The sequence below is a fragment of the Leopardus geoffroyi genome, chromosome A1, assembly GCF_018350155.1.
Source record: "Leopardus geoffroyi isolate Oge1 chromosome A1, O.geoffroyi_Oge1_pat1.0, whole genome shotgun sequence".
In the NCBI taxonomy this organism is placed as follows: domain Eukaryota; kingdom Metazoa; phylum Chordata; class Mammalia; order Carnivora; family Felidae; genus Leopardus; species Leopardus geoffroyi.
In genome coordinates this window covers 146,788,128-146,814,374 of record NC_059326.1, presented here as the reverse complement: position 1 = coordinate 146,814,374, position 26,247 = coordinate 146,788,128, and the positions used below count along the sequence as shown (strand labels likewise).

Here is a 26,247-nt window from a genome sequence, read left to right as displayed (position 1 = left end):
TACAGAGCTTACATCACAAATGTTTTTATTTTAGCAGACGTTGAAGGTATTCAACAATAGAGTGACGCTGTTTTTGTTCTATTGTTTATAAACACATAATGAGCTCCTACAGAAATGATTATAAACTTCAAATGCCTACAAAATGAGGGAACATCCCTAGTGAGGGAGGGCAATGGTTTTTAAGCCCCAGAACCTCAAACCACTGACACATTCCAACATGGACCAAATGGTACCAGTTCTTATTTTTCTACCAGAGTAAAAAAATCCAGATTATTTCATGATATAACCCGATTCTTAGATGTTGACTTTTTTTTTTTTTTTAAGTTCTCCTCATCAGAATAAACAGGTGGACAGACTCTTGGGCTGGTACTTTGTTTTTCTTAAAGATACTGCCAGGTAGTTTTTTGCAATATGAATATGACATTGTTATCTTAAGCATCTGAAATCTAAGGTAAAGACATTACTGAAAATGAATTTTGCAAATGCATTGGAGGAGTGAAATATTCCATAAGCAGCAAGAGATGCCATATATGACATCCAGTTTGTGTCTTGAACTAATGAAGTTTATTCATCTTGAATATGCTTGATAATTGAAATGCAGATTAGGTATGCATTATTAATTGATCATTACCTGTTCCTTTCTTGCAGGTATAGGTGAGATGATAATTGCAGGGAACATCATTCCACTGGCCGTTCTCATGCCAAATGATTACAACACAATCTTCTCCAGCAGAAAAGAAGCTGTCTGGCTGGTTGGGCCTCCAGTTCTCATATTGCTGTAAAAATGGAGGAAGAACAGAATTAACTACTTGATAGTCAAAAAATAGCAAATGATAAGAGCAACAGAGCCATTACATTGCAATGGAATTAGAATGACTCAACAGTTTTTGTTGAACTATCTAACTGAAATTATTTTAATGATAAAGAAAAAAGCTTTTACACTCTGAGTGGAAAATATACGTATTTCAAAGTCTTTCTTCAGCAAACGTGTATTTTTTTTTTCCTTTGGCAATGAGATACGTCTGAAAAATTTTGTTCTAGATATCCTACATTTCTAAATATGTAATGAATGCTTGACTTAAGAAATTTGATCATGTTATTATTATTAAGTGTAACAATATTAATGGGAGTGGAAGTAGAAAAAAAAAATCCATAATCTCATCACTCTGTCATGTTTTCTCCCAGCCCTTATCGGCACATGTAATTTTATGTAATTATAATGACAGTGCAATAAAATTTTTATTCTTTCTTTTACCTCTTTGCCACTATAAAGTATGTTTTCTTGCCTTATTTAATTGATTGGTTTTATCTAAATTCATTTATTTGGTTAAGAAAAATTGAGACATTTGCTAATTTATTTTTTATACTTACCCAATATACATGTTTCCATCATTTCATATTCAACCTTCCTTAGTAATTTTGTTTTATTTTTTTATTAAAGTTCTTACTTATTCATTTATTTTTACTTATTTTGAGAGAGAGAGAGAGAGAGACAGAGACAGAGACAGAGAGGCAGAGAGAGAATCCCTAGTAGGCTGCACACTAACAGTGCGGAGTCTGACGCACAGCTCATTCCTACAAACCATGAGATCATGACCTGAGCCAAAATCAAGAGTCAGAAGCTTAACCGATAGAGCCACCTAGTGACCCCTGAATAATTCTGCTTTAGATGTGATTCTTATATGCACTATACAGTTAAGTTTTGCTTTACAATATAAATCTGGAAGTTGTTTTCTCTCAATTGGAACACTGACCACAGTTAAGCATATTGATACAAAAGACAAACTGTTAAAAATATATCTTGCTAGGAGTGTCTGAGTGGCTCAGTCATTTAAGCATCTGGGTGGCTCAGTCATTTAAGTGTCTGACTTTGGCTCAGGTCATGATCTCATGGTTAGTGGGTTTGAGCTCCTCATGGGGCTCTGCTTCATATTCTGTGTCTCTCTGCCCCTCCCCCTCTTGTGCTGTCTCTCACTCTCAAAAATAAATAAATAAATATTAAAAAACAATAAAAAGTCATATATATATATATCTTACTATAAAAATATATTTGTTTTTCTTTTATGTTTTTCTATTGATTTTCTTTTTTAATTAAAAAAATTATTTTTAATGTTTATTTTTTGAGAGACAGGGAGAGACAGAGCACGCGTGGGAGAGGGGCAGAGAGAGGGAGAGACAGAATCTGAAGCAGTCTTCAGGCTCTGAGCTGTCAGCACACAGCCCAACACGGGGCTCCAACTAGCGAACCATGAGATAATGACCTAAGTCGAAGTCAGACGCTTAAATGACTGAGACACCCAGACGCCCCTCTATTGGTTATCTTTATAACTGTATCTTTAGATGGTATCTTTTGATTTCCCAGTCTGGGCAATGAACTATAACCAGAATTATCTTTTGCTTTCCATTAGAATAACACCTGTCATTTATCCAGCACCTATAATGGATGAAGCCCTCTCCTAGGTACTTGGTATGCATTATCTCTTACAAGAATCCAGTAGGATTTGGAGAAACTTGGACTTTGAGATGTTAAGCACTCAGGGCTCTTGGGCTTACATTCAATTTCTTGTTACCTTAAAATGTTGTCTCCATCATCAATAATTGTATGAAAAACACAGTCCCTATGTCTGTTGAAAAATTATAAACTTCAGACTATAATTAAGAGAGCAATTTCCTAGCCTTGGGTCTCCTGAGAACTAGAATGTGATATGGGACAAGTTTGTTCAGTATCTTTCTGGCTCAACTTGAGAATCACTTTTTCAATATGCTTTGCCTGCTATCATGTTGTACATCACATCTAATGCTACCAAATCTGATAGAGTCAAACTTTCTTCACTTGGTAGAAGAACAGATTCAGATTCGTGTGCAATGGCTGATATGACTATCTTTCTTGGTCCTACAGATCTATGTCTTTTCTTGAATTAAATTTAAAATAAGTTTGTGGCTTGAATTAAGGGATTTTATTTGGGAAAGATAGAGAAAAAAGAGTTGTATGTAAGAGTAAAGCCATTGTTTCCAACTCAGAACATGCCAAACAAACAAACAAACAAACCAATAGCACTGTGGCTACTTTTATATCTTTTAAAAATGTATAATAAGTATACTAGACAATATCTGATTTTTCTTCTCAGAAAAACAAATGGCTTTTAAAACTTTTAAGTATGGTAAAAACCTTGATCTTTGATAAAATAATTTGTGAGAAGATCTAAAGTTTGAAAGCCTCCAGATTAAGAGACCTGCTACTTTTCCTTCAACCTCTTTTCCTAGCTTTGTTTTAAAATCCTCCTCAATCATGCCAAAAATTAAGATCGAGATAAGGAGATCCCCACTATATAAGTGTCTTTGAAAAGCGATAAAATTGCAAAGAACCAAGGGAAGCTTAATAAAGGTGTGGTTTGTGTTTGTTTGTTTTTGCCAAAACACAGAATGAAGGGTGTTTTTATTTTTCTGGTGGAGATCCAGAAATTAAATGGATTGAAATCCAACTCTAGTAGCCTGAATGGTACCGAGTTACTGCCTTGATGGCCTTGGGAAGGAAGATCAGAGGATCCTTTGACTGGCATGTCTCCCTGAAGCCAGGAACTGACATTTGCTCTAACAGGGGTTGCTAATTATTTCTCTGTTTTCCTTTTCTTTGCTTACTTCCTTTCCCTTATCATCTCTCACCCTCCACCCATAAAGCCTTTTGTTGTTTTTGCTTTTGCTACTCTTTTAGATAGATAATAAACAAGGAAACAGGAAATGGAGCGACAAAGCAAAATAAAAGTCATATTCAACCTGTTGCTGATATATAACTAAGTTGTCTTTAACAGACCTATTAAAGCAGCATCAAAATAAAATTTTAAATTAAATTAAATTAAATTAAATCAATAAGCAAAGGAATAGGAATTCCTTAAAACTAATAAAGATCTGTATTAGATATTTTCTATAGCCAAAGTTCCAGAGTTCCTCAAATACTTATGGATTTTGGAGTGCAATCATTTCTAGGTTACTTTCTAACTAACCTCTTACAGGAAACACGTAAAAAAGTCCTCAAAGGTGGAAAACTTTCCCACACATCCACAGGATATGCAAACTGTGTAATGCTCCCTGAGTCCTTGTCCCTACACACACTCCCAGATCTCTTGTTTTATTTGTCTTCATAACAATTAACTTCCGATGTCCTATATAATTTATTTATTGTATTTTTTTTCTCCTTAATAGAATGTAAGCTCACTGAAGACAGGAACTTGGGGTTCTTTTGTTTACTACTTATCCTCATTGCCAGGAATTATGCCTGGCACACACTGGTATTGTTTAATAAATAATTTGATAGTTAGAAATAATGAACAACAGAGTGTGTTGCATTCTACCCTATCCACATCTACTTCTAAATGTTTCATTTCTTTTAGAGAGAGGGAGAGAGAGGCAGGGGCAGAGAGAGAGAGGGACAGAGGATTGGAAGTAGGCTCCACACTGACAGCACCAAGCCCTATGTGGGGCTTGAATTCAGGAGCCATGACTTCATGACCCTGAGCCAAAGTCAGATGCTCAACCGACTGAGCCAATCAGGCACCCCCACATCTACTTCTAATCAAAGATGTTGCTCACTGTTGGCAAATGATACGTGAGACAGACAATAACCATTCTGGAAAACAGTTGGTGATAGACATCAAGAACCTCAAAAAGTTCCACCACTTACATCCCATAATTCCACTTCTAAAATTCTATCTTAAAAAAATAATCAGAGATGTGAACAACAGTTTATCTAAAATATTAATTATACTAGCAGCAAATGGGTAAAAATCTATAGAGTGAATATATATATATATATATATAGTCTGTATATCTTGTCTGTGAAGAATATATAGGGAAATGGAAAATACTAAAAGAAGTTTTAAGTTAAAATTAAAAAGCAAAATACAGAAAATATGCAATGAAAAGCAAAATACAAAAAAACATGCAATGCTCAAAATTTTACACATACTCTCAGATATCTAAGTTATATGAGGAGGTAATAGTTTATTCTATATGTTCTTATATATTTTCCACTTCCCTAAAGACAGCGTGAATTATTTTCCTAATCAGCAAAAATGAACACTATAAGATGGTCTATGCAGCTATCAGAAAGAACTTATAAATTTCTTAGCTAACCTTTTTCTAATCTAACCTCAACAAATATCACTTCAAGTTACTAGTTCCTGGCCTGCCATGTATTTTGCAGCTGACTTTTCCTCCTGATCTGAACAATGACTGCCTCATTTTCACACTGAAATGAGATTCAGATTCCATGCCACTGAAGTGATTCTCAGGGCTTAGGCTGCCCAGACTCAGACCTCTGGTAAAAGATTTAATTGTTTTTGGTGGGAATTACATTTGGCTTGCAACAGTGATTGAAAACCTGCGTTCTGTGTTGTTGCTTGGCAGAACTGTGGTTTAATGGTGCAGGACCAAATTTTGGGTCTGTGGTTTTTACAAGAATGTTGGATACCCACAGGCATGTCACACTATTACCTCATATCTGATAGCTCCATTGTGCAGATTTATTTTGGCTAAGATGCTTTGATTTTGCTCCATGTTATTGCCAACCTAACTTTAGCAAAGGAAACTCCAGTTTTCTGAATAACTCTTTGTTTCCTCCTGAATTCTTTACAGCTTTATTTTTAATATCACTTGCAGGGTAAAGGGTATAAAAAAATAAATCATTGACTTCAGGTTTAATAATATATTTTTTCACTGAAGTTAAATATTATAAAGTGATCTCTCCTCAGGAAATCAATTCCAAGTTCTAAGAATGTAATAAAGCCTCTCTCAAATGGACAGTGTCTTATACACACAGAAATGTAGATTCTCAGAATGGGCAGAGAAAAATGCCCTCTCCCATCTTGATTTTTTTCCTCCTCATTTGGAATCATAAGCAAACATCCTGGGTGATCTACCCTAGATCAACCCTCTTCTAGCGCTGGACAGGCAAACTGAGAAATATGCCAAAAAGCCAGCACAGTTTACGGAGAATTCATTTCAACACCATTGACAAAAATAAATGCTGATCAGACTTCTGCACATTTGTCTGTGTCTCGGAGACTCATGTTCTCCAACCCAAACCCCAAACTCTCGTTGCCTCCCCCAGGGAACAGAATAACATCAAGGCTATGTCTGAAAAGAGAACTCTAAATTACTTTGCATTTTCATTCTTTCCTGATGGCAGAGAAAATTAGGACATACAACTTAAGTAGTTGATATAGAGGAAAGCCACTTGAGATATAAAATTTTCTACGTGTTCTATAACAAACTTGCACTTTAAGAGATAATTATTTTGTATCCAGTATGAAACTGCTTAATGTTGCCTATTATATGGTAAAGTTGCTCCTAGAGTTCCCGTTAAATGACTGTTCTCTGTCTCTGTAAAAAACCAAAGTGCCAAAAGAGACAACTATTTCAATTAAACTGGATTTTGTAACTTTTCAGTTGTTTTCTCTTTCTTTTTCCCCCCAAATGGATTTGAATACATCAGCTGCCAAAGGCATAAAATGATTCAAAAAACCCTGGCCAAAACCCAAAAACTACGCATGGTTCTCTCACATGAAAATTATCTCTACAAACCAGAGAACTCATTTGAACCAATCTTAATACTGAGAGGGAAAACTCAGAACTGAATTAAGTTACTCATCAAAATCTATCAAACCTATGGGGCGCCTGGGTGGCGCAGTCGGTTAAGCATCCGACTTCAGCCAGGTCACGATCTCGCCGTCCGGGAGTTCGAGCCCCGCGTCAGGCTCTGGGCTGATGGCTCAGAGCCTGGAGCCTGTTTCCGATTCTGTGTCTCCCTCTCTCTCTGCCCCTCCCCCGTTCATGCTCTGTCTCTCTCTGTCCCAAAAATAAATAAACATTGAAAAAAAAAATCTATCAAACCTAATAAATACTTAGCTTATTTTGTTCCAAATAATCTGTATTTTATTGTCAAGAATTTGTTTCTGTCTCACATTAACATAAAAGCAAAAAGTTAACCTGCAGGTCTTCTGGAGAACACAGGACCTCCCAGCCTACCAAAATTCTTCACTCTCAGAGTGACCTCAATTCCACAGACCTAAGAGGGACTTGACTAATTTTTGTCAAGCAGCATAGCTAAGGAGCTCTTCTCTCTCCTCAGCTCTTTGCAAGTCTTCCCCTGGATTCCATAAACACACTGGGAGGGGGGGGGGAGTAGAGTGTGTGTGTGTTTAGGGGTGGGAATGCGGGTGCAGTGTCTGCTTTTGAAAGTTATCTTTCAAAAGTAATCTACTAAAGTTAGACAGAGTTTAACACCCTTTCAAGATGAATTTCTGATTATATATAGTTGGGACTCTAGGAGTCCCAACTATCATTCAGAGATACCAGGGGATCTTTTATCTGTAAAATACACACCACAGGGCCTTGATCAATGGCGCTAACATCTCAGCAGATAACTAGTATCACAAGCACGAACAAAAGAAATTGATGGTAAAAATGTAATGCGACTAATTGACATTTTCCTTACACAGAGATGAAAACTGCCTTTTTTCCAGGTTAAAAAGCCATTGTTTCAGAAATATAGAAGATTTAGAAATAAACTTTCTAAAAAGGCTTTGTTTTGCTTTAAAAAAGGAGTTTGCTTGGGTTCATGGCTCTCAGTTAAAGAAAAGAAACAGGATATCCAGTATTAATCAGTTACTGCTGTGACAGTCCTTTCCCAGCTGGTCCTCTACTTGATACATATGTAAGCAAATCAATTTATGAAGAAAAATGCCAACAGCTAGGTGGTGAAAAGGAAAAACTGGAGTAAGGGAGGTTCCTCAACCACGGAATGACTTACTCTTACCCCTCTATGCAACATTCCAAATAGTATTTGCTTTTCTGTGTCAAAATTTTGTATAAATCTTGTAAATTTGATGCAAAAATGAAAACTTTGAAAATACAAGATTCAAAAATGAAAACTTTCTTTCAACTTCTAGTGGAGAAAGAATCCCCAGAACATTAAACTCTTGTTTTTAAATCTCTTTTATCAGCTTCTTGAAAGGGAGAAGTTTACAAAGCAACAGGTCCTATCAAAACTTAACTGATAATTAACTCTTCTCCATCATATTTGACCCATTTCAAATTCTTCTCATTGATATTTTACGATTTCTTAACTTGGTCAAATAACTATGAAGAATAATCACTGGGCACTAACTAGTTCTCCTAAAAAGTTAGATACTCTGTTCAGAACCTCTTGATTTCTTTTCATCTCTATTAAAAAGAAAACAGAATTTTCACAGACACTAGATAAAATTGCAGTTCATCTTTTTGTGAGACACAAATGTGATATTTACCACTATCACACACACACACACACACACACACACACACACACACACCTACAAATACAGAACTTCTTGGCACTAGGGAAGAATTATCTAAGATCTTTAGAAATGTCCCTATTCCCACACACCTGGTGGCAGATAGGTTCCCGCCATAAATATGATCCAAAATGGTTCAAAGTTTAGCAGAATAAACAGCAATAGACCTCTGGAAATGCAAAAACTGAGCTACCCACTAGATACATTTGATAGCTAATTGAACAATTCTCACACATTAGCCAGCCACTAGGCACACTTCAAATTTGTACCTGAGGAAAAAAAGTACAAATTATTTCATCTTGTGGATCTTCAGGGTATCTCATGTGTAACTGAAACTGCAAAACTTGAAATCCTGAATCTGCAGCTGCCAAGGGCCTTCTTTCATCTATCTATATAACTATCATCTACCTATGCACACTTTTTGCTATAATTTTTCAGCTTAGATACAGTCACTTTTTATTCTTTAAAATTCACTATAATTTAAATTATCTTAAATGGCCAATTAAAGTCTCTATGTTTCAGAACTATTATGGATTTTGCCAAGCACATTTAAATAATCACACACATTCCATTGGTAAAAACCATTCTTGACATTTGCCCAGTGAAGCTGTCCTATGACATAATATTTTATTGTAATTGATGGGAGAACATACTAAATCTAACAGTCCAGTCGCTGCTTTCTATCTACTCTCCCTTCCCCCAAACACTGCTAATTTAATTCTCTGTGAAAAGCTTTCATAAGAAAACCAAAAATGTCCTCTAGGTTCACATACCAATGTAAGTTGCCAAGGAAAACTTTCCACTGTGTTCTATTACTGTGTATAAAGTGAAGATATGAGAAACGTTGGCTCTAATATTTGCCTCAGTTGCTAGGATTTTACTAAGCATGTGACTCTGTGTCTTAACTTCACGCTGCGTTTGAAAAATTATCTAATTTCACATTTAACTTTCAGGTTCACAATAAGTATATAGTATATTTTAAACTCCAGACTAAAGGAACTTAATTCACCAGGAATACTATTCCTTCGTAGATCTAAGTGGAACTCTGGGTATGTGAAGTTTTGAAACACAAAATACAATATGACCACTAGGTGGTGATATCCATCCATTAATATATCGTGAATTACCAACTAAGTTACTTAAAACAGAATTTACAATACCCCCCCCCAAATCATGATTATTTACTTCATGTATCAAGATGAAATGATTATATGTGAAACGTTCTCTCAGTTTTGTGAGGGAAAGCATGAAGAGAACACTTTGCTAGAAGATGGACCTCAGCTAAACAGTATTTAACAACGTGATTGCATTCTGTTCCGTTACAGGTCATGGCAGCTATAATACGAATTTTCGATCTGACTAGAATGTTATCTACAATAGTTTATTTTTCTCCATTTTTTGTTTTAAAATTATCAGATTATTTATATTTACGTCAATGGTGAAACTGCATCAGAAGCAAAGTCAAATCTATAATACCCACTTCAAATCCTTACAACAGGGCAGATTATAAACAAACACGTATGTGCGCAAATTACTGCCCGCGGTGTGATTCACATTTAGTTTTTGTTTGTTTGTTTGTTTGTTTGTTTGTTTTTTTGGTAAAAACTTACCTAGACTAGCCATAAAATGTGGTACCTGTACTAAAAGCTGACTTCTGTGTGCAAACCCCTATCATCACCTGCAAGGGACAGTGCCATGGCCGCATTCTCAGAGCTACAAGTATTAGCCAAATGCCACCGATGCCAAGGGGAAACAGATAACCACAAAGTATAAAAGCCAACTCCACAAATAGAAACACTTTCCCAAGAGGACCGCTTACCCGTTTGAAACGTTTGAAACGTATGCTGATAAGAAACCACCTTTTCACAAAATAAAGAACTCAGAGTAACAACTCTGGGTTACCCTCAGCCTTTCAGAACATAGGTCAACCAGTTATCTGCAAGGAAGTGAGGAGCACTACTTATTACAGAAATCAAAACATTTGGTAACTTTAAAATGCCTTTTCTCCCCCTAGATGGCTATGCTGCACAATAGGCGTTTGTTTTCGGTCTGCGGGGGGTACATTTAACTTTGCTTTATTCAACTCCTAGGGGGCAAATGACCTCCCTGCGAGGTAGAGATCTACCTCTTCTGATCCTTGTACTTGCTTAACGTTACTCCAGTCTGGGTCCTTATTTATTTATGTTTTAAGGGAGGTTATAGTCTTGTTGTTGTCTTTTAGTTGAACAACAAAAAGGAAAAGAGCAGCTTTGTTTTAAAGGAGAAAGAGACATTTGTTTTGTGTCACTGCCCTGGGCTGGTAGGCTGGAGTTGGATCCTACAAACATGAATATGCTGAAGGGAAGAAAAACTAACTTGGGGTCTCCTGATAGCTGTTAAAATGGCAATATGCCCATTATTTTCCTAGCTGGCAAATCTCTGTGCGGGAGAGACAATCTGGCAGCTCTTGAGTACAGCACTAATCTCATGTAATAGCGTGAGCTCACTGCCCTACAAAGCTGTAATTATCAACAGCATTTTCTAAAGGATGTGAGTTCCTCCCACCGCGAGAGCACTTGGAATGGGGGAGGGGCAGGCAGAGCCCCACGGAGCCCTTTGCATTTAACCCCCACCTCGGAAGGAGCCAGTGGGTTCCCTCACCCCAAGCTTGTTTGCGCAGGTCTTCAGGCAGGAAGCGCTAACGATCCAAATGCAGTGGGAAACTGCCAAAACCCATTCCACCGTTTTGTTTGCCTTTTCCATGAATTGCCTTAAAGTAATTAGCAATTAAATTTAAATATCTGTACATGATTTTAGAGTTTCATAGAGCTGCTGGGAAAGCATCTGTGAGAAGGAATTGATATTTTTTTTTTTTTTAAGGAGAATCTTGTCAATTATGAAATGATTTTCCAGTGATGGTAAGTGTTCTTCCAGCCCTGTCACCTATCACTAGATATCTGCACGCAAGTAAAGGCAAGGAGGAGATGAGGGTTTTGTGTTCCAGAACTTCTATGACTGGTTATATTTCACATGTAGAATCACAGGAACCAGTTCTTGGTTTCAAAGCAAACTGAACTGCAACACAAGTAAAAATTTTTATTAAGAGCTGAATGGTCTTGGGCAGAACAGAAACTGAGAATTCTTCCACTCATGAGTAATGTGTTAAAGGATGAGGAAACAGCATATGTTTTCCTTGGCTTTTAGGTTAATATAATGAAGTCTGTGAAGTTTAACATAATTAAATTAATGTTGATATGCGGTGTGACTTGTTCACAGACAAGTGGCATCTGACTTGGATCTCAAACCACACCACAGCTGACACATATCCATCTGCAAACACTTTACAGAGCATTTTCTAATGTTTTCAGGTAGACAAAGTAAAACTTAAGTTTTCATTTCGGGGGTTTTGTTTTGCACTGTTTTCTGCCAAATCATGGACAATCCTTTCAAATGAGCAGAACCTACAAACGAGTTTAGAAAACACTGGGAATTAGCTCATACTCTTGATTCTCTTTTCAATGTCCAAGACATCTGGGAGAGGGAGGAGGAGAGGAACCTTTTTGTTTATAAAAGGGTAATAATGATACCTTCCTGTAGAAAAAAAAATTAATGGTTTATGGCCTGCAAGTTGTTACTCCTTTTCTCTGCCCCTTTTAAGTGTTTATTCCTGAGTTAAGGGCTATTTCTTCATTGTTTCTACCTTTTTTCAAAGCTGGTTTTTCTCACAATACTTTGCTTGACAGACTGATGAGTTTATTTATGAAAAAAGGAAAGGGGTCTCTGTATTTAAAGTCAATCCACAAATCTGGCGATTCTCATGCATCAACCCTAACCAGGAGGGTGACTGGGTGTCCCAAATTCTAGGTATGCCAGCTTGCCAGTGCTGAACATGCTTACCAAGATGAGAACAAACAAAAAAGGCAAAATTCAGTTACCTTCCAGAAATATTTTTCAAGTAGTATTTTTTTTAAGTGCAAAAGGCTACCAATTAGCCTTTTGCAACCTCTGTCAGAACTATCGAGGGGCAAGATGAGCTGGTTAGAGCTAGAAAATAGACCTTTATGGTTCTGTGAATTAGTAACTTGTTTGAGAACTTCCTGAAAAGATTTAGACAAGTGCGGAGGAGAGGAAGGTTTTCTGTTTCCTCTAACAGTACTGGACAGTGAGAAGAGGGCTGTGGCTACTTCCCAGGAAGCTGACAAGCCAGCAGCCTTTCAGGGCTTGCCTGAGTGTGGACAAAATAGAGATGATAGAAGGAAAATGTGAAAGAGACATAGAAAGATTTTTGTTTGTTTGTTTGTTTCTGCTTTTTGTTTTGTTTTTGGTTTTTTGTTTTGTTTTGTTTCTTGCCAAACAAATCAAACACTCCAAGGCTCCTCAACATTTTTAAAAGGAAACTGGGTTGTCAGTTCTATTCAATCCTCAACCTCTGCACAACACTATCTAAGGTGACATTTTCCTTTGAAGTAACTGCTTCTGATCCACTGAAGCATCCAATCCCCAGGGGTGAGGGGTGAGCTTTAGTGGTGCTGCAAAAACTCACTAAAGAGAAGAGAGAAAGGACCAAATTCTCCCCTTGTGAGAATTTATGCCTGGGGCTCAGAGAGAGGAGGGAGCATGATGATAACAGCTTTAAATCTCTGAGGTCCAGGGGTTGAATTTAAACCAATTGTTTGGGAGATATGTTATAAAAAGTAGTGTCATGAAGGCACCTAACAGTTTCCAATGCCTGATTGTGCTCTCCATGGACAGTTGTCTGTAGTCTGTAGTTGTACAGAAAGTTGTGAAAACGATTTTGCTAGGAAATATATAGATAGGACAGTATAAATGATTCCATGCTGTTCTCTCATGTCTGGCTGCCTCTATGCTTGAAAGAACAGACTCAGAGGATGAATAAATGAAGCTCTGTCCAGTCTTAGGCAACCAATTCATCCTTAGTCAACCAAACTATAAAAAATAAAATAACATTCAGGGATAAGATTTTCTTTTGTGTGTTCTACTACATTTTGGATTTGGATAATATGGGTTTTCTAAGTAATTTTTCTGCAGAAAGTATAATGACAGAATATGTGCCTATCTTGAAAAAAAATCCTCCTTCAAAGTTTTGAGTAATTGTTGGTTTCCTAAAGCTTCATGGAAAATCTGCCCTGATATAACTCAAACCTGCAGGGGTGGCAGAGGCTGAAAGGTTTGCTTTCCATTTTTTCTTCCCAGAGCTTATTGTAAATGTATTCTTGGGACAACCATGGACAAAACTGTCATCATTTCCAGTAGGCACATCTGTTTTCCTTTGGGTTAATAACTTCTCTAAGATGCAGTACACTCAGCCATATATATATATATATATATATATATATATATATATATATACATGTATATATATACATATATATATATATATATGTATATATATATTTGTTTTGAGGGAACTATTTTTTCCACCATTTTTGAAATCTCATCTATTATGTTTTAATGTTTTTCATACTGGTACAACATTAAATTAAGTATTTAACTTAGATAAACAAGAATTGTCACAAAGTGATTCACCCAAAAGACTTAATTGGTCATTTCATGATTCAGAATATAACAGAATAAGATGATTGAGCAATGTATAAATATTAATTATCATTCAGGGATGCCTGGGTGGCTCCGTCGGTTAAGAGTCCGACTTCGGCTCAGGTCATGATCTCATGGTTCATGAGTTTGAGCCCTGCATTGGGTTTTGTGCTGTCAGCTCAGAGCCTGCTTCCCATCTTCTGTCCCCCTCTCTCTCTGCCCCTCCCTTGCTTGCCCACATTCTCCCCCGCCCCTCTGTCAAAAATAAACATTAAAGGGGCGCCTGGGTGGCGCAGTCAGTTAAGCGTCCGACTTCAGCCAGGTCACGATCTCGCGGTCCATGAGTTCGAGCCCCGCGTCGGGCTCTGGGCTGATGGCTCAGAGCCTGGAGCCTGTTTCCGATTCTGTGTCTCCCTCTTTCTCTGCCCCTCCCCCGTTCATGCTCTGTCTCTCTCTGTCCCAAAAATAAATAAACTTTAAAAAAAAAAAAAACATTAAAAAATATTAATTAGCATTCAAAAAACATTAAGTATCTATTTTTGTCAACAATTCCACTAGGTGCTGAAAAAATAGAAATGAAGGCTAATCCCTGCCTCAGAAAGCTCAGTGTCAGGAAATTAGCCCCATGGAGGTCAGTGGTCAGATGCAAAGAGGACACAAGAGGCTTCTGGAACAAGTAGAGGAGCTCTTAGTCACAGTCAATTGGGAAGGCTTCCTGGAAGGAGACTCTTGCCTAAGCAAGGCATATGAACATTTATTAAATAAAATTATTCTAAGCACTAGGGCAAGAGTATGCAAAGATCCTCAGGAGTTAGATGTCACGGCTTATTCCAGGAACTGTGAGTATTTTGAGATGATATTGCTTAGGAAGTGGCAGGTGGAATAGTGGGCTTGGTATGCCAGGCTCATAATTAGAATTTTATACTGAAGGCAAGAGGAAGATATTGCAGGATTTCAGGAAGAGAGTAACAAGAGTTCATAGTAAGGGAAAGGGCAGGTCATAGGCAGTGGAAACATATCTGGGGGAAACACTTCAGACTAGTCATTCATTTAACAATTAGGTTAAAGAAAGAACTTAAAACTCAACTAAAAGTATGGAAGCTAGATAAGAAATGTTTGTTTAAGTTTGCCAGCTTTAATGTGTATTTAACTTGGATAGTTTAACTTAGTGTCTTTGAAGACATCACTTGGGTGACAAGTGAAGTTATTCATTATTGAAGTTATTTGTCTGAGTTTCTAATAAAGTACTTGGGGCATTTCGCTATTAAGAGATCAATAGTCAAGTTAAAGAACAACTCGTCAATAGAAAACTAAGACACAAATTGAAGTGTGACTGGTTACTAGAAAACCTAGTGAGAAAATAAAAACTGGAATGTGTTAAGAGAAAATAACCTTAATAAAAATCACAAAGGTTAAGGCTAGACCCAATTTCCCTCTGAGTACGCTTTTGTGAAACTTACTGGGTAAACCCCCCAAATGATAATAAAAAAGATTTTGAAAATACAACAAAAGCAAGAATTTGGCATGTTATCCACACCATATTACAGGGGCCAATAATGTGGAATGAATCAATCAGAATCTGAAGAACAAGGGCAATTTAGATAACTTGGCCAAATAGCACTATTAATGTAGTACAAGCATATAAATCGACATCTCGCGATATAGCATAATCCTGTTAACTACGATATAATTATACTGCAAGTTTATTGAAGCAGAGCTTAATTATTTTAAGAAAAGAAATTATTGAGACTGAAAAACCTAATAGAAACTTGTTTGCTTTTACTGAATTGTAAGGCTGAATAACAGAAGATAATATACAGTAAATATCAAAGGTCCTTTTTGTTTTAATACTGCTCTACCTCCCAAGAAGAATAAGCTCTAATAAATCTTTCAAACAAAAAATGGGGGCAAAGGGGAGAAGGGAGAAATCACTCTAAAACATAAACAAAGTCCTTAAAATTGCACACAGTCAAGGTAACACCATTTCCAAGTGTAAGCGGATACTGCTTTCTCTGATGTAGAGTTTACTATTAGGGATCTTTTCAAAGGCAAGACATTTGGAGTAAACAGCGAAACAAAGAAGAACTATTTTATTCAAAGCATGCAAACATATGGAACCTGTTAAGGGGATGGTGGCTGCAGAATGAACTACAAACGAGTTTAAGAGACACCTAGGCTGTGTCAGAAAGGAAGGGATAGAGGCGAGGGTGGTTACAAAAGCAGAGTGGGCCAGAGATCAGTCAGATGGGAGGGAGACAGGCTGTTGGGCAGATGGTCTTTTCTGTTTCAAAATGTTCAAAGTTAGGGACACTCCTTAGCACACTTTTATTTGACACAAAGAGGGAATTAAGAAGAAACCAAAGGTCTGTCAGAGTGCTTTCTAGATTTGCTTGTATTGTCTCTTTGATACGCTTTGCTTATTTATGTAATTCATCTGCTCACTTCTTCAAACCAAGACCCTCACTTGATGCTCTCTTCATAATCCTTAGGTTTCAATGTAAAAACGTGAACTCATTTAGGGTAAGTTTCTTGTTTACACTGTACAGTTACCTACATGAGGTCATGTTATCTTCCCCTGAAAATTTCCTAGGAAGATCAATATATTACTCTCTTGCACAGTGCAATTCTTGCTTACTTACCAAGTTTAGGACCAGTCTAGGCCATGGAAATGGCAATTAAGTTAATTTTATACAGTATTTTTCACAGTCCATTGAAACTTAATGGACACAGACCAAAAGAAAAAAGAAAAAAAAAAAGTTGACTTGGCTTGCTTTGGCATAGTGGAATAATGACATCTGATGAATCAAGCTCACCTGAATGGCATTTGTCAGGAAAGGAACATTCCCTAAGATATTTTACAGACCTCACCCAGCTGCCAGCTAGAAGTCAAGATTCAGTGTCATTAACCAAGTTCATAGGTAGCATAAGGGCCTTGTCCTAGACACCATAAATAGTAAAAAGCAGGCAAGAAAACCACTTCTTTGAAAAGCTGAACTGCTAATGACCAGAATAAACATGTTGTAACACACAAAAATGCTAAGAATGAAAACATACAAATCAGGTCCATAGAACCAATGAGAAATTGAAGTTGGGGACTTGGCCTGATCAGGTCAGTATGTAGCAAATGGCAGACTTTACATATACCACACCTCGCCAAATGCCAGGCTCAGAGCGGGAGCATAGAGGTACACTTTCAGATAAGCTGTGGTTAAGGTCTGCAAGGAACAAATGAGCACCAACCAGAGCCCTACCTGAGTTCTTGGTGTTCTAACTTCTGTAAAACAGATGGGACCTCCTAGGACTTGTACTTTTCAGTGGGCTACGTGTGAAGGAACATGTGTGGGAGGAAGACTTAATGGTGGGTCTTAAGACTCAAGTTACCCCATAGGACTGAAGTATTCATTCAACAAAAGAAAACTCGTTAAATGCCTATACTGTATAAAATACATTTGCAAAATTATAAAAAGTCTTAACTATCTATAACATACATAAAAAATCCTTTAATTTTATAATCCTTACACATTATAAGTAAAATCAAAATAGTTTATCTTCAATTACAATTCAAATACAGAAGGATTCACACCATACCAATCACCATTAATCTAACTGACCAAAATTATCCTCCCTGAAATATTTATTTATTTTAGCAAAACAAAAATACACAGATGCAACTTTTGCAGATATACCATCCACTTCGGACAATGAGAGAACAATGAGTATTGATCCAGAGGATATGGTTGATAGATCTTATTGGGAATATATTTTACAATCTACCTTCCCTATTTTTTCTGCATCTTGCCAAAGAACCTACTTATGAACCTGAATGGCAAATAGTGCTGATTAAACATAAGGAGTGATGACAGAGAGAGGGTAAGCCAGACTTTATTTTAGGGTTGCTCAAAGCAAAATGTAATAAGGGATACCTTTTCAAATCAAGGACGTGTCAGCCAGAATAAAGCGTGGCTTTGGAGACAGGCCTGAGTTCACATCCTGACTTTGCTACTTAAAAGAATTGTGATTCTGGGCAAAAATCTCAACCTAACTGACCTTCCCTCTCTTTACCTGTAGAACACTTAATACCTCTCTTAAAGATTATTATGGGGGAATAAACACACGCAAAATGCTGAGTATGGCAACTGACAGAGAGATGACCTGAGTGGTATGTCCACAAGAACACAGAAAAGCTTTCTCGAACAGAGTAGAACTTCCAAAAGCAGAGGTTATTTCGGCATCTGTTCTAGGACGAACTTTACGTTTGGCCAAACTCATTACATCCAGATGAGTGGCAGGTAATGAATGAAATTTAAACACAAGAGCTTAAAAGTTATTTTCAATTTTTCCTGCTATTCATCTAATTTAGAACTGAATTTATACCTATCGTTTAGCCCAGTGGATCTCAACTTGTCTGCATTTTAGAATCACCTGGAGAGCCCGTGGAAAATATAGCTGCCAGAGGTTTTGCTTTAATGAATTTGAGCTGATGCCTAGGCACCAGTTGTTAAATTATGTTCCCCAGGTGATTCCAATGAACAGCCAGTGCCTAGAACCACTAGTATAGCTAACCACACTTGAACTATTTCTAAAAAAATTACACTCACATGTATCTAGAATAGTGACTCAAAACAGGTTCAGCAGTCCTAAGAATCTCATTTCAGCCTACTCAAGGTTCTGGCCAGTATTACCAAGTCATTCTTTAAGAAGCAGAGAAAGCTCAAAACTATGTAATTAGCAGTTTGAGTGGAATAAAATCCACAAGATCATAATTCAACAATCTTTCTTAAGATGAAAAAAATGAGCATTTTAGTTTGGATAAAAATGAGCCATGCCATATAGCAGATTTCCAGTGAAATCATGTAAGAGAGAAAGGTATTTTTTTAAAGGCCTTTTCTCTTACATTTATTCTTTCCCTTTTTCCTTTGAAGCTATCAAAAGCAAAGATAACCATCTGAAAGACAAACTTAAGGCAATTCTGCTGATTATGTGGTTTTCCACTTCAACAGAGTCTGATGTGCTGCTCTTTCAAAGACAGCCACAGTGATGGGAGCACTGTTTGTGGATCAGTTAGCATGGAACTCCATTCTAACACTCATTTATTTCACTGAGTGACCCTGATCAAGTCACTTAAGTGGTCTCCAGTCAAATACACCCTCTGTAACATGCAATCAGCACACAGTACCAAGGTCCTAGAATTGGTATCATTTTTCATGCACAGTCAACATTACCAGTGTGCTGCCATCGGTCCAACGGAAGTCATGTTCAAACATCTTGTCATTGAGGCCTATCCACTGATAATCATGGCCCACACCTAAGAGAGGGGAAACAACACAGATATTTTTACTACCTTTCCCATATATGGATGAAATGTATTAAAGAAAATTATTTTCAGAGTGAATCATGCATCCTCTTTCCTGGCTGGATTTTTGTTTAGTTGCTCATAAAAATCTCTCATAGTCTAACTATCTTTTGTTCTTCTGCCCAGTGTGCTTTAAACTAAAAAGCTAATTCACAAATATTGAGAAACATTAAAATATCAGACATAAGAAAATAATTTCCCTAGCAGTTTCCTATAATTAAATATTTTTTCCAGCCTTACTCATGATAAAAACTTTCCATTTTTTTATTGAGCTATGCCATTGGCAAAAACTCAGTGACCTGATAAAATGTGACAGATCATTCCCATACTAGCCTCACTTTGGAAGCCACATGTTTTTTCTCAAAGCATTTCAAACAATGAATACCTAGACCAGATAGTCCTGCAAAATTATCCTCAAAAATAATCACTTTCATCATAGATGAGTCACTGGCAAGAATACCATGCAAAAAAGTTAAATGAACCTCCATCCAAATTGCAAATTAACTATCAAACTTCTAAAAGATAGCAGGCTTTATGAGAACATATTTAACAGAGCATCAAACAATGCTTCATAAGCAAAAAACTTCTACATATTCGCTACATAAAAGCAAGCTGCTCTCCTGTTTGTTCTAGTTTAAGGAGTTATTCAACAGCTCTGGTAGTAAGTTTCATTAGCTTTCAGTCTCCATTTGTTCATGCCCTTAACATGAAGCCCACTTTCTATGGCTTAAAACCATTAGCGGTGTGGATAAGAACCAATTTTGTGCCGAGGGTAGGATTAGGGTGCTATTACAAATTCAGATTTAATTAGTGGGATAAAAATAACTGGAAGCAATTTTGTCTTTAACTTTAGACAACATATGCACATCTTCAAAATAGAAACTACGACAGCAGCTGAGAAGAATGAGATGGAACCATAAGAAGGGGCCATTTTGGTAAGTCAAAAAATGATCAAATAGCAATTTCATGTGACTCAACCTACAGGGTGCTGTTTCACCTACTGCTGGCAGATCAGGAAATGCCTTCCTATGTGAGAGGTGAGTATTTCTCAAAGTAGGGGACTCATGTAGGAGAGAGGCTTTTAAGTAGTTCAGATGAGGGACTTAGTAAATCAAAATGCAACGGAGAATGCTTCTTCTGTTCAGTTAGATGCAAAGAAAACTAAGATGGTGACACTGAGTGAGCTTCAAAACCTTAGTATGCTTGCTACATACGGTTCACAAACATCTGTTCTTCATGAGACAGGATGCTTGTAAGATGCGCGCCCTGCAGACGGCATTCCCTTTCAGCTGCGTCCCATGTGCGCCGATGCGCGAAGTATTTGTAGCACTGCCCTTGGAATTTGTGCCAGCCATAGTCACACGTCTCTGTGTCTGGAAGAAACAAGGCAGGAGCTTATTAAACTCACTACGTCATTCCATCTTGCCTCAGGGATCTAAGTGCTAGTAAGAAGACCTAAGCCAGTATCAATGCAATGTCCCTGAAATTACATATGAAGAAAATTTGATCACGATGATGAAGAAAGTATGATAATGATAGCCCAACTGATTCCTGCCTAGCGGGTGACTGTACATCTCTGGACTGAAAAGTCAGTATCTAACTTCAGTTTCCTTGATTAGAGCCAGTTTCAGCAGGAAAGAAAACTGGAAGAGGGGCCAGACAAAACTTCTTAGGCTGCAATGTCTACTGACTCATTTGTGAAGCAACTGGGGCTAAGTCCTTACCAACACAACTTTTCTGAAGAGAATCATTCAAGTGATAAGATAAGAATTCCGGCTAATAGGATTATGAATGCTCTATTTGAAGAAGGACTTCAAAGTCTCTGGAAGTAGTTCCTTTACCACTTCCCAGAGAGATAGCTGGGTGGCCACGGGATCTTGTCAAGTAAGATTTACAACGAGAGAAAAAAAAATTCTTCACCGGTAGGCAGCTTCTGGGATACAGCTAGGATGGGATACAGCTAGGATTGCATGCCTTCTTCCCCAAAGGACAGGAAGTATAGGTAACTCCTTGTGCAAATGCATCATGATTTTAAGTTTCTTTAGAAAGAAATAGCAGAAGTCACATCCCATCACGCCACACATGCATATGCATATTTTTTTTCTCTTTTGTAACAAGCATACCATAACCAGTATCCTGGTGGGATGAGAACATTTTTCAAATATACCTAAATTTTAAACAGGCAGTAAGCTGCAGCTATACCTTCTATAGAGATTCTAGATTGCCAGTTTTTAAATATTTTCACAGGAAAGCAGCCTTGCTCATAGCACCGCCTTGTCACCAGCAACCTTCTCTCAGACTCACCCACTCACAGGTGGGGTTAAAGTGTATGTATTAAATGATGAGCAATGGAAATGATTTTGACCATCACAAAACATATCTCACAAACATACTGAACTAGTTACACATAAGAACTAACAAAACTGCAATGTTTATGGAATTTTAGGTACCAGGAAAACTTCCCACATTACCTATTAACCCATCCCCCATCCCCTAATCTTACTAGTTGATGAAGGAAACAAAATCCTACTAGATGAAATAAATGTTTGCTTTATAGGTCAGGCTTAGTGGCCAAATTGATAGTCAAATTGTCTCCTGACTCTCACACCATTTATTCCCCTTTCTGTAATTGTGGGAAAGGATGAATTCTGAGAGGTTTTAATGTTTTCCTGGCTCCAGAGATTTAGACGATAGTCATACAACAGATGCAGCTCATCTCTGGGAGCAGTCTGTATTTCAGTTTAGTCTATCCAGTCTTGTTAGTTACAGCCAGCTGACTAATTGGTTTAAATAACGTGCACTGGAGGTTTTAAGTTTTATTCAAGTGTTGTTTGGAGACCACCAAATCTCATAGGAAAGGACTAGAGACACAGTTAGATGGTTTGGTATAAAAGTAGCATTCAGCCCCGAAGAATGAAATGTAATTTGGCTACTTGGATGTAGCAATTTTCCTTTTGCAATATTCATGTGGAAGAATTTAGAGGTGAGGCAGGAGGGGTGGGGAGGAAACGAATCTTCATATAAGAGGGAGTTAGTTTATAGGGGAGGACAATTGGAAAGAATTTTAGAAAACTCTTACTGCCAAAGTCAATAATGTGATATTATAAAAGCATAGCTTTCCTTAACCATGGGAATTAATATTTATTTAAGACAGCTTAAAATTCTAGAGAATCCTTAACTTATTGAATAGGAAGTTTAAAACAATTCTTCTACACACTCATATCCTCTATTAACCCAATGGCTTTAGTCCAGTTTTCTTTCTTTGTCTTTTATCATTAGAATAGGTTATCATTACATATGTTTTCCCTTATACCAAAAATCCTAAATGATCATAAAATTTTGATGCACAACCACATCATTGCTACAACAGCTTTCTCAGTTAACAGGTGAGTATATTTCTATCAGAACCCAGGTCCAAACTGGAAGTTTGTTTGTATGTTTGTTTATGTACATATATATGTATGTATGTATTTATTTATTCAACTGTATGATTTTTTTTAACATTTATTTATTTTTGAGAGACAGAGAGAGAGAGCATGAACAGGGGAGGGTCAGAGAAAGAGGGAGACACAGAATCTGAAACAGGCTCCAGGCTCTGAGCTGTCAGCACAGAGCCCGACGCGGGGCCCAAACCCACGGACCGCGAGATCTTGACCTGAGCCGAAGTCGGCTGCTTAACCGACTGAGCCACCCAGGCACCCCTCATCTGTACTATTGAAACCATAGATTTACAATCCTGATGATTATGAATATATGTGCAAATGCCAGTCAATAAACTTTTTATTGAAAAAAAATCAAATATCGATATGGATTTACATAACTTTTATTATTTATGCGTTCAATAAATATGTAAGGAAGGACTAGGTGTCAAACAGCATCTCCTAAGGATGCTATTCTGATAGGGGTTATTGGAAGCAGCCTGTTTGTCTTCCAATCTCATCTAAAAATAACACGATACACATTTCATTTATTAAAAGAAACACATTTGGATGATATTTTCTTAAAAATCATACATATAGAAATTCTTCTTATGCTTTAAAACTACTATAATTCATAGATTACATGATGAAGACCCAGATTCAGTTTTGCCTGGGTGTGCTAGCTATGGTAAGGAAGGGTACGATAATTCTGGTTCATGGCTACAGAAGCCAAGACTATCACTTTAGAGCAATTTTACTAAAAATGTATTCTCTTTATGTCATGTAGGTAACATTTTCAACATCTGTGACATATAGCCGTCAAGCCTTAGGAAACTGTTAACATTTAGGCACTTCTTGCTGGCAAGCTGTATCAATGACTTTAGTGTGGGGCAATCTGTGTGTACAGAATTGTTTCCATACTGTTGTAAGATCCCCTTCTAGAATTTTATTTCCATTATCACTCTACCAAAACATTTCCCCTATTCCAGAGTTACTGGGACTTGGGAAGTTACTAATGCAGAGAAGAAAGGGTCAGCTGAAGAAACAACATAGTCATCACTAAAATTTGGATAGAAAACTGTTTAGACAACAATGCTGCTGTTAATGAAAAAAATATTTGTTCTTAGGCAACCTGAAAAAAGGAGAAAAAAATCTTTCAGTGTCCTGGCAATAAATCACAGGAGCACAGCTGCAATCGGGTAAACAGACTGGGATAGCTGTTTCTCAGCAAATGATGTGGATGAAAGTACACTTGCTTTAAGACAAAATAGAATGTACCCGAAAGCTAGTGGCACCAGAAATGAGAGAAAAAAAAGCAAAACCTTTTTAAGATAGACATAAATAAAATGCTTATCCATAAGAGTTACTTTTAAAGTGTGAAGATATCAAGAAAAATCTGGGCTTTATAAAGCAGCCTAGGTTCATTTTCCCCACTCTCTAATTTACTAGTTGTGTGACCTTGAACACATCACTTTTCCTTTATGAGCCTCAATTTCTGGCCCGCTTCCCACAAAGAAATACTGTCAACTAAACAAAATGATGTACCTGGAAACATCTGGTAAACTACAAGGCATTCAACAAATAACATTTCTTTTTATTCCCTGCCAAGAATTACGCTGAGTCACCAAGATTGGGGACCTTGTCTGTTTTGCTCAAAGTTCTACTTCCAGTGCCCAGGACAGCACTTGGAAGATAGTAGGTGCTCAGTAAACATTTGTTGAATGAATGATTTTTTGAATTGCTCCTTGGACTTGAACTAAGGGAAGCCAGAATCATTTTAAGATAGCTGACGTTTCACATATCTCACACTTTTGTTTTCTTCAAAAAATGGTATCTTTCTTACTGTTTTCTTTAAGAAAAGGATCTTGCTTAGTCAATCTGCATATTTACCTTTTAAATTCTAAAACAGATTCATCCTATGCAATAGAGAGAAAGGAAAAAAAACCACCTAAAAATGGAGCCATCACCCATCCTCTTTGGCAATTCAATACATGCTGCTTTCAGTTTTGTTCTAACTGTGGTGACGTCTGGATTAACATTGCAAAGCAGAATGTGGGGCCAGACCAATGTGTCTGAGCGTCTAATACATTTTCGTTCTGTCTGGTGGAACAGAAGTTTGGCACTAGGCACTTTGTTCAAAGCCAAACCACTGTATGACTTTAAGTAAAGGAAATAGACATTTCAAAGCTGAGGATGCAATGTGTTTCTGATTGATGACTAAGAAATGTTACCATTAACCACCTAAAATACACTCTCAGGTTGCCCATAAAATACAAATTACAGGGATCATGAGATTCAAGCAATCCTGAACATAGGCCTTTGTTTCATTCAGAAAAAGTAGATGCTTCTTTAGTAAGAAAACTCTGGGTTGAGCAGATTTATAATACCTTTTACATAATGTTTGCCAAGCCAAAGCTAATGTATTCTACAACTATAACAATTCATTCTCCAGAGGTGATTACCTATGAAAAATAAGCCCATTGACCTTCAAGTGCTTAGGAGAAGAAAATAAAGGCAACCAATATTGAATTCCATACTCCTTGGTACAAGCCACAAAGATGGATTAAGGTCAATGCCTAGTTTGTCCTCAGGAAGAATACTTACAACAACGCTCTTTTTGTTGGCTAGATGTTCTGAAATTCAGCTAAGTGTTCCTGTCTGCAATTCTGTTTTATCAACAAAACATCAGTGACTGAGTCAACACTGTTTTTCAGGTGTTGTGAGCTACGGACAGACACATAAGGAAACCTTACATAGTTAGGTAACCTGTGAATTTCCCCTGCAGGAAAAAATATGCCATATAGCCAACATTGCTAAAAACACCCAAATAATTATGACAAAAAGCTGTCTACAAGTAACATTTGAAATGAAATATCAATAATTTTCATCCTCCAAATGTTGCAACAGCTCTTACCTTGTTCGCAAAGTGCACCAACATAGCTTGGAAGGCAGAGGCACCTGAATGTATTAAAACCGTCAACACATGTGGCTCCATTGCGACAGGGGTTAGAGTGACATTCATCAAAATCTGAAATAAAATCATAAAAGGCCACAAAAGTATTTTCAGAAAAGGTCAAAGGATCCCATTTAATATAAGGTTGCCAGATAAAGAACAGAACAGCCAATTAAATCTTAATTTCAGATTTAATAATAATTTTTAAGTATAAATACGCCCCATGCTATATTTAGGGCCTACTTACAATAAAAATTTATTCTTTTCTTTTTATCTGAAGTTAAAATTTAACTGACCTTCCTGCGTTTCATTTGCCAAATCTGGCAACTCGAGGAAAATTTCAAAGTTATTCATAAGAGGGTCATTGTCTCCATTGCTTTTAGATGAGTCACATGAATGCTGAAACTGATAAAGAATTGTATGGGCTTCCCACACTCAATCCTGGCTCCTGCTTTGATTACCTCACCTGTGGAATACTAAAAATATGTAACTGGCCTTACCGCCTCTGGGCCTTTTCCTTTCCAGTACATCCTTCATTCTGATTGTCATCTCCTTCAAAAGCAGTCATGATAATTTACTCTTTGGCTTCCAAACCTTCCATAGATGCCAACCACCCAGGGCAGAGATCTTCTACATGTAGTCCCTGAACCAGCAGCA

General features: G+C 37.2%; 1 protein-coding gene across 3 annotated transcripts in view; it reads right to left on the bottom strand.

Moving 5' to 3' along the window:
- Positions 1–26,247, bottom strand: part of VCAN (versican) — a 111,336-nt gene that overhangs the window by 6,612 nt on the left and 78,477 nt on the right. For all 3 annotated transcript variants that reach the window (XM_045497172.1, XM_045497164.1, XM_045497178.1), the window contains 4 exons: positions 25,552–25,665; positions 20,433–20,591; positions 19,088–19,170; positions 632–776 (listed from right to left, as the gene is read on the bottom strand). In XM_045497172.1, coding sequence (XP_045353128.1) covers positions 632–776; positions 19,088–19,170; positions 20,433–20,591; positions 25,552–25,665 — 501 coding nt within the window. The remainder of the gene's footprint in view (positions 1–631; positions 777–19,087; positions 19,171–20,432; positions 20,592–25,551; positions 25,666–26,247) is intronic.